This window comes from Mustelus asterias, chromosome 19, assembly GCF_964213995.1.
Source record: "Mustelus asterias chromosome 19, sMusAst1.hap1.1, whole genome shotgun sequence".
NCBI classification, from domain to species: domain Eukaryota; kingdom Metazoa; phylum Chordata; class Chondrichthyes; order Carcharhiniformes; family Triakidae; genus Mustelus; species Mustelus asterias.
In genome coordinates this window covers 59446345-59463104 of record NC_135819.1, presented here as the reverse complement: position 1 = coordinate 59463104, position 16760 = coordinate 59446345, and the positions used below count along the sequence as shown (strand labels likewise).

General features: G+C 43.2%; 2 protein-coding genes across 9 annotated transcripts in view; one reads left to right on the top strand and one right to left on the bottom strand.

Annotated features, from left to right (window-relative positions):
- The window catches only part of armc10 (armadillo repeat containing 10), an 81430-nt gene that overhangs the window by 7038 nt on the left and 57632 nt on the right, over window positions 1-16760 (bottom strand). Inside the window, exon 6 of the mRNA XM_078235647.1 lies at window positions 13748-13946. Within this exon, the coding sequence (XP_078091773.1) occupies window positions 13779-13946 (168 nt within the window). The 3' untranslated portion in view covers window positions 13748-13778. The remainder of the gene's footprint in view (window positions 1-13747; window positions 13947-16760) is intronic.
- napepld (N-acyl phosphatidylethanolamine phospholipase D) overlaps window positions 1-16760 on the top strand; it is a 54423-nt gene that overhangs the window by 11648 nt on the left and 26015 nt on the right. For all 8 annotated transcript variants that reach the window (XM_078235639.1, XM_078235637.1, XM_078235643.1 and 5 more), the window contains exon 4: window positions 4501-4615. In XM_078235639.1, the coding sequence (XP_078091765.1) occupies window positions 4501-4615 (115 nt within the window). The remainder of the gene's footprint in view (window positions 1-4500; window positions 4616-16760) is intronic.

Here is a 16760-nt window from a genome sequence, read left to right as displayed (position 1 = left end):
ATGAGAATGGAATGGATATCCGTACTGTCACTCTGACTACTCCAACATTCATCTACTTTCCTCATAGCCCTTTGTAATACACACAATTACATTGGTACCTGGTGTGATGAAAACAGTATTTAAACCATGAACAAATTAAAAACCCACAAAGTATATTTTTGTAGGTTTGGACAGAGAGGGCAAGTGTGATTTTTGAATTAACTTCCAGTAGCCTCTGCAGGAAGGGAGTTTCTTTATCACCATGTCAGATAAGTGGCAAAAAACAGAAAACTATCTTGGTTCATCCTACATGTTCTGTAAGAGGCAAGGGCTGGGATCCTGCTCCCAGTGACAGTTCTGACATCGCTGGTTCACTCACCTGTTTAGGAGCCATTGAGGGTGCAGGGCAGATGTTGGACTGAATTCCTGTTGCCAAGTCAGAGCACGTTCCTGCTGCTACTGCAGCAGTACCACTGCTGCTTCACCAGAAGAACTGAGAGCATCTTTTAAAGGTGTAGAAGCACCTGTGAATTTTGGAATTTGGTCTTTTGGTGGAAGGTGGAACTGGAACGGGGTGATCTGCCAGACTTGGGGCCCCATCTGCCCACTGCATGCCAATTCCTTTGACCTTCATCTTTATGGCAAATAGCACACTGTTGTTTCATAGTGGGTGTGTGTTTCCTATACGCCATAATGAAGGAAAAGGAGGTCATTTAACAGCCCAAAATGGGTGCATAGTTGAATTTCTGGGTCAGCCCTTCTTCCAAAGTCCAGGCCACTTCTGTAGTCTGGCCCTCTGGAAAGTCCACTCGCACCCTTCTGGAAACCAGTACACCTCATTCCACTGGATATAGAAGTCTCCAACTTTATACTAGAGGGCTGGAAGGAATGGATAACACCAGTATATGAAGTCCCATCACCTCACCCGTTGTATCACTGACCTTTTAGTGGGAAGACAGCAATTTCCTGCAATAATGAGCAGAAAGTGCCGAAGTCTATCCAGACCATGGCCAAGTTCTGTGTCCCTCTGCTGCATGACAGAGTTGAAAGACAATCAGGAACAATTGCAACTGGACATTTAACTCCCAATCTGTCTGATTCCATGCAAATAAAGAAGAATGTCCTTTGGTTCTGTGGCACTTTGGAATCCCTCCTGCTGCTCCCCCCACTCCCATTTCTCCTTGGTGCTTGTAATGATATTCACAGCAGCTGCGTGGGTTTATTTTTCTTCTCTGCATGCTTTGGTATATTTTTATTTTTATGTACCTTGCAGATTACTTTCATGCTAACAGAGAGGAATTTCAGTTGATGGCATGCAGTCATGGAAATATATCTGAAGTTTTGTTCAGTCCACAGTGGAGTCTTTTGATACTAAAAAGATTATCATCAGCTGGATCTTATACTAAAGAGCAAGCTGTGAATTCTGACCAGTCCTTGCAGTGTACTAACTAATCCCTCTCTTTTATAGTCTAGCATTTCTAATCTCTCTCATTTTATAGTCTAGTCATTCTGACTTGTAAACGGTCTGGTAAATTCAAATAAATGTATTAGTAGTGGCCCCACTATAATACCGTGCTTTATCACAGAAATTCCAGCACAAAAGGAGGCTCATCATGTTTTTGCCATTGCCAGCTTCACCTTGGAGCTTCAAATCCCATTTATCTTTTTGTTCCTCCGTGCCTTTTAATAATTTTCTTTCAAAAAGCGAGGGACTCCGTTTGATCAACAGCTGTGGCTCAGTTGGTGGAACTCGCTTCCGAATCAGACATTTGTGGGTTCAATCCCACTCCAGATAATTGAACACAAATTCTAGGTTTAATAGTGCAACGTCAAGTGGGTGCTGCACTGTCAGAGGTGCTGTCTTTCGGTTGGGACATTAAACCGAGACTCTGGAGATGCCATCCATTGAATGCAAAGTTAGAATGACATCCCGTCTGGCTGATCCAGTAGTTCAGATAGGCCTAGCGAATACCCTAATCCCTTTTGGAAACAAAGCCTGGAACTCCCCCAGTGTCTTTGTCACTGTTCTTTCCTCAACACAGTCCACCAAAAAAACCTGGTTATTAATTATTTGTCTTTTTATGGGCTGTTGCTGCATTTGTGTACGTAAAGACAAACCTCTTCAAATAATTAATTTTGTAAAATGTTATGGAATATTTTAATGTGATAATATACTTTAGAAATGCATATTTTATTATTTGCCATGGAGGTAATTTTACGTGTTTGCTTATGGTAGCAGGGATAAGTGCAGATCTTCATTAATTTACTTCATGGGACCATTTAGTAGCAAGTATGTGCTCGGCTGAAAGAAGAGTGATTCTTTAAGAACTTGCGGAAGTATGGAGCAAGACAAATGTATTTGGGCTTCTATTAGGGCAACAGTGAACCTGAAATCCCCATGTTGCATATTTATTTAATAGAATTCTGGGAATATCAAATGCAAAGCAAGCAAATTAATGCTGCAAGCTTATAGTCAGCTGTCCCTTGATTTGAGGGTGACATCTACTCAGTTACTCAGGAGTGCAGTGATGGCAATGCTCTGGACACTAGGATTTTGGTGACTTGCGGAGGCCTATATTGCCAAGCAATTACTGCTGTAGTTTGTAGAAAGCTGAGCAGGCGCAGCTGAAATGATATTGGGTCTTCTGGTAAACAGTGGTCTTTTGAGAGATGTGGCTGCCAAGGTATTGGGAAGTGCTCAACATATTCCAGAGTCGTCTCCAACAAATAGGTGGAATATTTGACAGACCAGGTGTGGGATGATTCGATATAGCAACATTCAAGGACAGGCCGAATTTCTTGTATACAGAATTGAAGGGATTGAGAGTGGCTTGCAAATCTGGTGCACTATAGCCATCGCAAGCTGTAGATCATAAATCGCGTTTGACTAATTTGCCTGAATTCTTTAAAAATGTAGCAAGCAAAGTGGATAATGGATGTTGTATATATGGACTTCCAGAAGGCATTTGATAAGGTACTATACAAAAGATACGATTACATGTGGTTAGGGGTAATTTATTAGCTTAGATAGAGGACTAGCTAACCAACAAAGCAGAGAGTTGAGATAAATGGGTGGTCTTCTGTTGGCAAGATGTAACTAGTGGGGTATCACAGGGTTCAATCCTCGGGCCCTAACTATTCAAAATCTATCTATCTAAATGACTTGGATGCAGGGATAGAAGGTATTATAGCCAAATTTACAGATGACACTAAAATAGGTAGGATAGCAAGCTGCAATGAGGAAATAAGAAATTTACATATGGATAGGTCAATGGGCCAGCCTTTGGCAGATGGAGTTTAACGTGGATAAGTGTGAGGTTATCCATTTTGGTCAGAAAAAAAGGACAACTTAGTACCAGAATGGGGAGAAACTTCAGAGTGCTTCGGTGCAGAGGGTTTGGGGTGCACTTGTGCATGAATTGCAGAAAATTAGTATGCCGATACAATAGGCCATAAAGAAGGCAAATGGAATTTTGGCATTTATTGCTAAAGGAATAGAATATAAAAGTAGGGAAGTGTTGCTGCAACTGTACACGGCATTCGTGATACCGCATCTGGAGTATTGTGTACAGTTTTGGTCCCCATACTTAAGGTGGGATGTACTTGCATTGAAGACGGTTCAGAGGAGGTTCACTAGATTGATTCTAGAGATTAAGGGTTTGTCTAATGAAGAGCGATTGAACAGTTTAGGTCTATATTCGAAAGAGTTTAGAGGAATGAGAGGAAATCTAATTGAAGTATATAAAATGATAAAGAGGTTGACAGAGTAGATGTGGAGAGATTGTTTCTTGTGGGGCAATCTATAATAAGAGGTCATAGTTTTAGGATAAGGGGTAGCAGATCTGAAACAGAGATGAGGAGAAATTACTTCTCTCAAATGGTTATGAATCTGGAATTCACTGCCCCAGAATGTGGTGGATGCCGGGACATTGAGTAAATTTAAGGGGGAGATAGATTTTTAATTAGTACTGGGTTGAAGGGTTATGGAGAACGGTCAGGAAAATGGAGTTGAGGCCAAGAAGCAATCAGCCGTGATCGTATTGAATGGTAGAGCAGGTTCAAGGGGTTGAATTGCCTTCTCCTGCTCCTAGTTCTTGTGTCCTGACGTATATCTATGTTGGTCAGTTTAGTTTTGGTACATAGACAACTGAGATTAACAAGTTGAATTAGTAGGTGCGATATTTTGGCTGTGCTCGCCCCAAAACCAGAAAATCCCACCTGAGATCAATGGACCTTTGCATGGTCCGTCCCCGCCCGCTACAATTCCCGTGGTGAGCCAGACAGGAAAATTTCTCACTGTGAGGATAGCAATTAAAGTATGTACATGCACTAGCCAATCTAGTCTCTCTCGGTCTCTTCCTCTATTTCTCTATCATGCTCTAATAAACCTGATCAAATTTGTAACTAATAGGAAAAGGGGATGTAATACATCATTTTATTTAACACAGCAATGTGCAGCTTCTGCTCCTATTCACTTTGAGGTTCCTGACTTACCAATCTATATTTTTGTCTCTCCTCCAGATGGTTTATGAAGTATAATCACGTGAACCCAGAGGAGGCTGTGAGAATCCATATAGATGTTCAAGCAAAGAAGTCTGTAGGAATACACTGGGGAACATTTGCTTTAGCCAATGAGGTAAGTACTTTGTCTATCAAAGTACCATTTGCAGACACTAAATTTCTGAACTCATGGCGCAAAGTTTATTTTGGAGTTTGATTGTCATAGTAATTTCCATACAATTTAAATTGGAAGCAAGACTTTAAATGGCAGTTGCAATCTTTACTATTTTATCCAGTACCATTCCACGTGTGAACCTTGGGCAGTTTGTGTTGACTGACTGTTCAACCATTGTTATGATCTCGGCAGACATTATTAACATTTAAAGAGAAATTTGAATACCCCATGATTAACTAAAAGAACTACGCTCCACCACAAGCTTTCATATTTTTAAACAAAAGAAATGAAACCAAGCAGGCACTGTTAACTTCACACTAAAGTTTATCAGGACTTAAGAGTATAAATCCAGATCCTCATTTTACTTCCCAATTCCACCCAAGAGTTCCCTTATACTTTACAAGATCTTGAGGATTCATTTGCTTCTCCTTCTGAAATCAAACCAAGTATGCCACAGCTCTCTGAAATTCACTTTTATCTATCCCGTGTTCCAGCTATTCTCTGAGGTATGAGATTTCATGGGCTTCCCTCCATTAACTGTTGGCTAAGTGACCCTCCAACTTTCCTTCAAAATGGTAGACTGTGGTCTTCTCAATTCAAGCTTGGGCCTCAGTGTTCGTGCTCAGTGATTTTAAAAAATCAGGAACATGCGTGGGTCCCTAATGGCCTCTATGCTCCTTGCCCTGACTTTGGATAGACACAGACTGCTTTCTCCCACAGCTGCTGGCAGTTCTGCCTTCTAGCTCTAAACAAACTGACTGCTGACCATCTGTTTCAGTGAGTAAACACACAGGGATAAATTAAAACAAAGAAACCTTCCTAACTCCCACAGCCCAGCTCCCCATGACAACATGGCATAATTTCAGTTGCTCCAACCAAATATATAAATGAATTATATTTTACTTCAAAACAACCCATTGATTCTGTGACCCACATTAATAACTTATATCCCTAATAGAGTTAATGGCCCTCTTTCCAGACTTGTGGTTCCTCTCAGAAAGCCCTTTGTTTATAAAAGTGCTTTGAGCTTCTTTAACATGGGAACTACATGAATAATTTAAATCCCTTATTGAGGTAACTGTAGACCTCCTGTTCCTACCAAGAACTCTAAGAACAAAGAAAAGTACAGCACAGGAACAGGCCATTTGGCCCTCCAAGCCCATACAGATCATGATGCCCTAACTAAGCTAAAAATAAACCTTCTGCCCTTATTCAGCCTGTAACCCTCTATTTCCTACCTATTCATGTACCCATCCAGATGCCTCTTAAATGTTGCAAATGTGCCTGCTTCCACCACCACCTCTGGCAGTGCATTCCAGGCACCCACCATTCTCTGTGAAACGCTACCCCTGCACTCTCACCTTGAACCTGTGTCCCCTTGTAATTGACACTTCCACCCTAGGAAAAAGCTGATCCCCCCGCCCCCCGTCTATGCCCCTCATAATTTTATAGACCTCTATCAGGTTTGGTTTTATTTTATTTTATTATTGTCACGTGTATTAACATATCATGAAAAGTATTGTTCCTTGCGTGCTATACAGACAAACATACCATTCATAGAGAAGGAAACGAGAGAGTGCAGAATGTAGTGTTACAGTCATAGCTAGGGTGTAGAGAAAGATCAACTTAATGCAAGGTAAGTCCATTCAAAAGTCTGACAGCAGCAGGGAAGATCTCCCTCAGCCTCTGTCTTTCTAGTGAAAATAATCCTAATTTATTCAATCTCTCCTCATAGTCAACACCCTCGAGACCAGGCAACATCTGGTGAACCTTCTTTGCACTCTCTCTAAAACTTCCACGCCTTCTGGTAGTGTGGTGACCAGAACTGCATACTCCAAATGCAGCCTGACCAAGGTTTTATATAGCTGCAAACTCCAAGATGACTCATCCATTGCTTCAGTTTTCTCACTTTCATCTCTAACCTGATTAGCTAAACACAGATTAGCCTTTGAACGTATTACCCTTGGTTTGTTTACTAGTTTCTCAATTCATTCATCTGCATTTCAAAGTCCAAAGATGTGCGGGTTAGGTTGATTGGTCAGGCTAAAATTGCCCCTTAGTGTCCTGGGATGTGTAGATTAGAGGGATTAGAGCTCCAGGGTCCCGGGTTCGATTCCCGGCTCGGGTCACTGTCTGTGTGGAGTTTGCACATTCTCCTCGTGTCTGCGTGGGTTTCCTCCGGGTGCTCCGGTTTCCTCCCACAGTCCAAAGATGTGCAGGTTAGGTTGATTGGCCAGGTTAAAAATTGCCCCTTAGAGTCCTGAGATGCGTAGGTTAGAGGGATTAGTGGGTAAAATATGTGGGGGTAGGGCCTGGGTGGGATTGTGGTCGGTGCAGACTTGATGGGCCGAATGGCCTCCTTCTGCATTGTAGGGTTTCTATGATTTCTAGTGGGTAAAATATGTAGGGATATGGGGGTAGGGCCTGGGTGGGATTGTGGTCGGTGCAGACTCGATGGGCCGAATGGCCTCTTTCTGTACTGTAGGGATTCTATGATTTCTATGATTTATCATTTAATTTCTAAAGTATGCAACTTATGAAATGAGATATTCGCTACACCATGCCACACATCATGGCGTAAGTGTGTAGCTCCTTAATCACTGACCAGGGTGTGTCTCCTAAATTGATTAGAACATAGAACATAGAACATTACAGCGCAGAACAGGCCCTTCGGCCCACGATGTTGCACCGACCAGTTAAAAAAAAAAACTGTGACCCTCCAACCTAAACCAATTTCTTTTCGTCCATGAACCTATCTACGGATCTCTTAAACGCCCCCAAACTAGGCGCATTTACTACTGATGCTGGCAGGGCATTCCAATCCCTCACCACCCTCTGGGTAAAGAACCTACCCCTGACATCGGTTCTATAACTACCCCCCCTCAATTTAAAGCCATGCCCCCTCGTGCTGGATTTCTCCATCAGAGGAAAAAGGCTATCACTATCCACCCTATCTAAACCTCTAATCATCTTATATGTTTCAATAAGATCCCCTCTTAGCCGCCGCCTTTCCAGCGAAAACAATCCCAAATCCCTCAGCCTCTCCTCATAGGATCTCCCCTCCATACCAGGCAACATCCTGGTAAACCTCCTCTGCACCCTCTCCAAAGCCTCCACATCCTTCCTGTAATGTGGGGACCAGAACTGCACACAGTACTCCAAGTGCGGCCGCACCAGAGTTGTGTACAGTTGCAACATAACGCTACGACTCCTAAATTCAATCCCCCTACCAATAAACGCCAAGACACCATATGCCTTCTTAACAACCTTATCTACTTGATTCCCAACTTTCAGGGATCTATGCACACATACACCTAGATCCCTCTGCTCCTCCACACTATTCAAAGTCCTCCCGTTAGCCCTATACTCAACACATCTGTTATTCCTACCAAAGTGAATTACCTCACACTTCTCCGCATTAAACTCCATCCGCCACCTCTCGGCCCAACTTTGCAACCTGTCTAAGTCTTCCTGCAAACTACGACACCCTTCCTCACTGTCTACCACACCACCGACTTTGGTGTCATCAGCAAATTTGCTAATCCACCCAACTATACCCTCATCCAGATCATTAATAAATATTACAAACAGCAGTGGCCCCAAAACAGATCCCTGAGGTACACCACTTGTAACCGCACTCCATGATGAATATTTACTATCAACCACCACCCTCTGTTTCCTATCCGCTAGCCAATTCCTGATCCAATTTCCTAGATCACCCCCAATCCCATACATCTGCATTTTCTGCAGAAGCCTACCATGGTGAACCTTATCAAACGCCTTACTAAAATCCATATATACCACGTCCACTGCCTTGCCCCCATCCACCTCCTTGGTCACTTTCTCAAAAAACTCAATAAGGTTAGTAAGGCACGACCTACCTGCCACAAAACCATGCTGACTATCACCTATCAATTCATTACTCTCCAAATAACTATAAATCCTATCCCTTATAATTTTTTCCAACATCTTGCCGACAACAGAAGTGAGACTCACCGGTCTATAATTCCCGGGGAAGTCTCTGTTCCCCTTCTTAAACAATGGGACAACATTCGCTAACCTCCAATCTTCTGGTACTATACCAGAGGCCAACGACGACCTGAAGATCAGAGCCAGAGGCTCTGCAATCACTTCTCTTGCCTCCCAGAGAATCCTTGGATAAATCCCATCCGGACCAGGGGATTTATCTATTTTCAGACCCTCCAGAATATCCTGCACATCCTCCTTATCAACTGTAATACTGTCTATTCTACTCCCTTGCAACCCAGTGTCCTCCTCAGCTATATTCATGTCCCCTTGCGTGAACACCGAAGAGAAATATTGGTTCAATGCTTCACCAATCTCCTCCGGTTCCACACATAACTTCCCTCTGCCATCTATAACTGGCCCTAAACTTGCCCTAACCAACCTTCTGTTCTTGACATACCTATAGAACGCCTTAGGATTCTCTTTAACCCTATCCGCCAAAGTCTTCTCATGTCCCCTTTTAGCCCTTCTAAGCTCGCTCTTCAACTCCCTCTTAGCCAATCTAAAGCTTTCTAGTGCACTACCCGAGTGCTCACGTCTCATCCGAACATAAGCCTCCTTTTTCTTTTTAACCAACAAAGAAACTTTTTTGGTGCACCACGGTTCCCTAGCCCTACCAATTCCTCCTTGCCTGACAGGGACATACCTATCACAGACTCGCAGTAGCTGCTCCTTGAAAAAACTCCACATGTCGGACGTTCCCAGTCCCTGTAATCTCCTAGTCCAACCTATGTTTCCTAATTCTCTCCTAATAGCCTCATAATTACCCTTCCCCCAGCTAAAACCACTGGCCCGAGGTTCATGCCTATCCCTTTCCATCACTAAGGTGAACGTAACCGAATTGTGGTCACTATCACCAAAATGCACACCAACTTCCAAGTCTAGCACCTGGTCTGGCTCATTTCCCAGCACCAGATCCAATATAGCCTCACCTCTAGTTGGCCTGTCTACATACTGAGTCAAAAAACCTTCCTGCACGCTTTGAACAAAAACTGACCCCTCTAACGAGCTAGAGCTATAACAATTCCAGTCAATATTAGTCAAGTTAAAATCCCCCATAACAATTGCCCTATTACTTTCACTCCTAAGCAGGATTGACTCCGCAATCCTTTCCTCAACCTCTCTAGAACTTTTAGGAGGTCTATAAAAGACTCCCAACAGGGTGACCTCTCCTCTCCTATTTCTAATCTCCGCCCATACTACCTCAACAGATAAGTCCTCATCAAACCTCCTCTCTGACACTGTGATACAATCTCTGACCAATAATGCTACCCCTCCCCCTCTTCTACCTCCTTCCCTACTTCGACTAAAACATTTGAACCCCGGGACCTGCAGCATCCATTCCTGCCCCTGCTCTATCCATGTCTCTGAAATAGCCACAACATCGAAGTCCCAGGTACTGATCCACGCTGCAAGTTCACCCACTTTATTGCGAATACTCCTGGCATTGAAGTATACACATTTCAAACCCTGCTCCACCCCACCTCTGCAATGCCGTGCATTGCAGTCCCCATCCATGCATCCCTCACTTTCAGCCCCACTACTCAGGATCCCTCCCCCCCCCCGAATCAGTTTAAACCTCCCTGCATGGCCTTAGCAAATTTACCCCCCAGGATATTGGTCCCCTTCTGATTAAGGTGTAGACCATCCAAATAAGGATTAGGGTCCTTATTTCCACACAGCTGGACAGGAAAGTGATGAGTCCTTGAGTGGCTCATTGTGTCCACTGGTAGCTGAGCCAAACAGAGCAGAAGTTCCCCAGTCTGCTGAGTTAGCTGATTTCAGCTGGGATGGCAGCAGGAACCATTGAAGTTGACTTCAACAACCGAGGATAAGGAGAGGAAAGAAAACTTGACTATGGATTATAATTGCTAAGCAGCATCCCCTGTTGGAGCTGCATGTTTGTGGAAATGGGGTGGGGCACCCTGCTGAATTGGGACTGGCTTTTCATAGTGCAGTAAGAAGTCTCACAACACCAGGTTAAAGTCCAACAGGTTTATTTGGTAGCAAAAGCCACTAGCTTTTGGAGCACTGCCTTCTTACTGTGTTTACCCCAGTCCAACGCCGGCATCTCCGCATCATGACTACTTTTCATAGTGCAGCATGGCAGAAGTGGGATGAAACATCTGCCCATTCTTTCACCTCTTCCCCCCCCCCCCCCCCGCCCCCCCCCCCCCCCCCGCCCCCCCCCCCCCCCCCCAATTCATTTTCCCAGGTCAGGGGGTCACTAGTAACATGAAATAGGCCCCAAGTGGTATCTACTGCGACAGCTTGTCTATCCAAGGTCACAAAATTCCAACATTCATGCTGTGGGACTAGAAAAGGTGTTAGGGAATTTAAAGAGGACAGTGCAGCTCTGAAGAAAAAGCAAAGAACCAAGGCCTAAAAAGATTAGGGTTACAAGTTCATTTGGAAGAAGAGGAGTCCCCTAGTTGCCTTTTCTGAGCATTCAAATAATTTGAAGCCTTACTGCTGCAGTCACTGGGTCAATCACCACAACCTTCTGGAAGGTGGTGGTCTGAGGAAACTTCCACAATAAGTGAGGAGGAAAGCAGGAAAATTTGCTAGAACCCTAGGCACCCACTTTCTGCCAGCAGATGTTATTGCCTTTCACACTGCTATTCCACCAGTTTCCAGGTTAGAGCCAACACTTATTATAAGGCTAAATTCCTGAATGAAGGCTAAATATTTAGAATAGAATGGAAAAATAGAAGACTGCGTAATGATCAGGAATAGGATTCGGGTTGCTTTCTGTCCTCCTCGCCTAGCTTGAGAATTTTGAGGCTAATTATCAGGTTTCCACTAATGGCCTGATTGAGATTAACTAACTCAGCACAAGACTAGGAATTTAATCTGGGATCTTGTGTGTAAGATCAGTCCCTCACCATGTTTTTCCACATCACCCATAAGGAAATGCACAGCTTTTGGAAATCGAAACATTGTGACAAGGTACAAATTAAAGGCATGTAATCTCAAAATGTAATATCAATGTTAGTATGTATATTGCTTCTAACTAAATATCTTGGGAGCTAGGAAAGGATCAGGGTTTGACTATATCGGACTGTTGCATTGTTGAAAATGGAATATGATGTTCACAGGATACTGTAGATCTATAAATTGGCAGGGTTCAACAGTCCAATAAACATCCACTTTATTATGGGGCACTGCGCATGCAAAACTTGATCTGTAAAATTAAAATTGCTGAGATGCATGAGGAATTTAATTCTGCCATTTTTCTGATTAGTATCTCCTACTTCCTGAGAATTTATTAATGCAACCTCCTCACCTTGAGAGTAATTAATTGCCTAACTAGGTCCATAATTAAATAATTCAAAGAGAAAGGGGCATTCTTCCTCAAACCAGCTCTTTGTCTAGAGAATACAGCAGCTTAATATTCATGCTTTGTAATTATCTGTCTCAGGGGTGTATCTCTTGTAATTATCTATTATTGCACCCAAGTCTGGGCAGATTTTCTGTTGTATTAAACATGATTATTTGCATCATGCACATTCCAAGTAGCTATATTCACTGTCCTTGTGGTGAATTACATTCATATTTTAATAGACCTTATTTTCTCTCCACCTGGAGGGAATCTCCAAATCTCCTCCTCCTCCGCAATGGCTGTAAGATTAGGCAACTCCCAAAATCTATGAGTATAATTTCTTTCTCCAAATTAAATGTAGAAATATTCCCTTTTAAAAGAAATTAATTTTACTGTCATTTTTCCCCTATTTTCCTGAAGGCATTAACTAGGATGTTGCTGCTGAAGGTATTGATGGTGGAAGAGCTCCTGAATCATTGACTATGATACAGTTCCTGTAGGCTGAAGTGAGGCAGGCAACCGATTTAAATAATTAAAGCCTCTATTAGGGAAATTTAGTGACAGTAGCAACATATTAAAATGTACAAGTGACGGGGAACAGGGAGTAGTGGTGAATGGTCGTTTATCTAACTGGCAGAAGGTTTATAGAGAGGTTCCCCTCTGGTCAGTGTTAGGACCTCTGCTCGCTCTTATATTTGTTAATGACAGACTTTAGTGTGGAGGGCACAATTTCAAAATTTTGCAGGTGACACAAAACGTGGAAGCATTGTGAACTTTGAGAAGTATTGTGTTAAACTTCAAAAGGACAGGACATAGACAGGTTAGTGGAATGGGTGGACAAGTGGCAGATGACATTTCATGTAGGGAAGTGTAATGTTATTTATTTTGGTAGGAAGAATGGGGTGGGGTGATATAAAATGGTACAATTTTAAAGGTGGTGCAGCAGCAGATGGACAAGAAGGTTTATATGCACAGGCCATTGAAGGTGGCGGGGCAGGTTGAGACACCAGCTAATAAAGCACAAGAGATACCGGGCTTTGTAAATAGGAGCATAGAGTATAAAAGCAATGAAATTACAATAAACCTGTATAAAATGCTGGTTCGGTTTCAACTGTAGCATTGCATTCAGTTCTGCGAACCGCACTATAGGAAGGATATGAAGGAATTAGAAAGGGTGTAGAAAACATGCACAAGAATAGTTCCTGTGATGAAGAACTTCAGTTACGTACTGGTGCTCCTCTTCTTGGAGAAGAGGTGGTTAAGAGGAAAGTTGGTCAAGGTATTCAAATATTGAAGGGTCTAGACATGTAGAGGGGAGAAACTATTCCCATTGGTGAAAGAATTGAGAACCAGATGACACCTATTTAAGGTGATTGGCAAAAGGAGTAACAATAACATGAGGAAAAACATCTTTATACAGCAAGTCATTAGGATCTGGACTGCGCGACCTGAGCGTATGGTGGAGGCAGATTCAGTCGTGGCTTTTAACAGAGACTTGGATCATTATCTGAAGAGGAACAATTTATAGGGCTACTGGGAAAAGGCAGGGGAATGGCATTTGGTGAATTGTTCTTTCAGAGGGCCAGCAGAGACATGAGGGGTTGAATAATCTCCTTTGTTGTGACCAATCTGTGATTTAGAGGGCCCACTGGTATTTTACTGGTGGTGAAGCAGTCCCTCCCGCCTGCCACATGCGCAGGTTGCTAGCTTCCCTTGGCCATCCAATATTTTAGAATTATACTGACCCCTCCAAAGATGGCTTCATTTTTGATGCCCTCACATTCTTCCAATGAATGGGCCAGCAGCTTCTACATCCCGTGAGGACATTGAGCTCAGAGGTGGCCAATTAGGAGGCCACATCCAGGAATATTGCTGTGCCAGTCTGGCTGCAGGCATTTGTGGGCTTGGGACTCTTGATAAAAGGTACTGACAGCAAGACTCCCTCTGTAAAGCAGAACCAAAAAAAAGAACGTTGACTCTTCAGAATCATCTGCAAACCACTACAGATCTATTTTAGATATGAAGATTTAAAAGTCTTGTGCCACTCTGCTAGCAATGCACCCACGGACCTCTGCAGTGACTTCAATGAAAACAGCAAAACCCATATCATTAGGTCTTGAGCAGCAGCTTGAGTCTGATCATTCTTCTTTTTCCTCTAAGTTTTAACACAATCATAATGAATAACAACAGTACAGAAAATAGCTTACAGCACAGCAATAATTTAATGAACTTCCATTTGGAGGTGTAAGAGAAGGGAAAGGAAAAGAGAGAAGTAGGAAGAAGAAAAGGGAAAAAAAACGTCATTGGTTATTCTGATATTTCATTGATGAACTCCATTTGCTTTCAATTTGGCTGTCCTACCCGACTCTAACTCTGCCTATCTTGGGCAGGCAGCAACATTGACACAAACAAATCCACTGCGCTGAATCATTTTTACTGAACGCCACATAGGAGGAATTTAACAAGTTCCGTGGTCTTTGCTGTTCGCAGCAGAACAGCAGTTGAGTACAACAGGTTACCTCAATTCACTGACTAGTTGGATGAATTAAAATTAAACATATATTGGGCGGCATGGTAGCACAGTGGTTAGCACTGCTGCTTCACAGCTCCAGGGATCTGGGTTCGATTCCCGGCTTGGGTCACTGTCTGTGTGGAGTTTGCACATTCTCCTTGTGTCTGTGTGGGTTTCCTCCGGGTGCTCCGGTTTCCTCCCACAGTCCAAAGATGTGCAGGTTAGGTTGATTGGCCATCCTAAAATTGCCCTTAGTGTCCTGGGATGCGTAGGTTAGAGGGATTAGTTGGTAAATATGTAGGGATATGGGGGTAGGGCCTTGGTGGGATTGTGGTCGGTGCAGACTCAATGGGCCGAATGGCCTCTTTCTGTGCTGTCGGGTTTCTAAGATTTCTAAGATATATTCCATTGCCAGCATTTCCAGTGACTCATTCTGGCAAATATATAGGCTGAAGATTTCCGCTAAAACACTGCTAGTACGGTGTTACTAGCAAGAAGTGCTACTAGCCCAGAATTTCAAAACGTTGGCTGTACTACTCCTGGACGCTTAGCCCCTGTGTCACTCCCTGTCTGTAGAATGCTAGCATGGGTGTGCCATGTGTGCACAGAAGCATGCAGAGTGGTCAAACAATGTTTAACACTGATTTGGCGCTCAACTGCCATCTTGTTCCTTGCAGTCCCTGTTAACTTCTTTTAATTTTCTCAATTGCATGTGTTCAGCTGCACAAGAGATCTCAATCCCCCTCCCAGACTTCCCCCACCTCTTACTAGTGCTATTTAATGGGATCACCAGATCCTGCTTTGCAGGTCACCTTTGAGCAGCTCTTGGCTTTGAGGGCCTGGTCATGTACTACACTATCTTGGCAGAGGTGACTGCAGCCTGTTAGCTGGCTGAGAGGCAACAGCAGGGACATGACAGAATGGCAGTAGGTTAATGATGTAATTCAGAGAGAGAACAGCAGACTGTACACAATAGATACACTGCCATCCTCTTGAGGTGACCATTCTGCAATTTTAGTAGTCTAGTGGAGCACAGCTTTCTGCACTGCTGTGAGAGCCTGCATGCCCCTTTCAACACTCAGACCTGCAGTCTGAGTTGGCATGGCACCAAACTGCACTTGCATAGCAACGAGTCTCCCATCAGCTCAGATAGAATGGCCTTCCTCACAGCTGGCCCCGTGATGTGGAGAATCGTTTTCTCCATCGGTCTTAGCACCTGTATGAATGCGTGCCTGTCCCCAGTTGCTTCTCTGTTGCTTCCTGCAGTTATGTGCGACCTTGTCTGGAAAGTGGGAGGGCCGAATATCAGTATGTTGTACTGTGTTTGGGTAATGTGCCTGCTAAAGAGTTGAAGTATGTGAAAGTTGAAAGAGGTAAATGTGAGGCTGACAGTATTGCTAAATGTGTGAGGGCGAGGTGGAGAATCTAAATGTTAGGCATGAGTTTTGGTTATTGATGGGTGCGCAATAGTGCTGTGGTGCATTGAGTGTTATAAGGGGTTGGTGGTGTGGTCCGGAGGAAAAATCATTTGAAAACATATTTGCTAACCATAACCACCTGTATTTATGTCAACAAATAAATGATAGTGAGAGAATGTCAGTATTAGATTGTCACTTAGTGAATGTTTGTGGGAAATGGATAATTATCTATAGCGCATTACTGGCAGTGTTAAAAGGGTGCAATTTATTGATCATCTTTGAAGGTATTCCATTAAGAGGCTGATTATTAGGCAGTTTATAATGACAGATGATGCGTGTTTCTGATATCAGTAATGCGCAATTGGGATGCTCATTTTGTCTGTAAAATTGCATAAATTTTCAGCTCAAACCATTGCTAAAATCTTGACGATATTTTCCAGGTCTGTGAAACCAATTACATTTTTGTGCGCACAATTTTTCGCCTTTGATTGACTAATACTGTTGGAAAAGTCAATAAAAAATGCAATCTTAAAGATTTAGTATATTCCCAAATCTCAGATCTACATTGAAAGGGAGGCAGTAGATATAGCAATTTCCAGGTTCATTCTGCCCCCTCAGCCATTTTCTGGAGGTGGGTGAGCGGGGAAGCAGGGCTACACACTTGTACATGGCGGATAACCTATTAAACTAATTAAGGGCAAATTGAAGGAGATCGATTGGAATTTTCTGATCTGCCTTTAGGTTCGTGGCGGTGGCAGAGAACAGTTTTAGTTGCCTGGAGGCAGATCAAGAGAGCAGCATTCAAGCAGGCAAGGTGGGCCTCTAAGC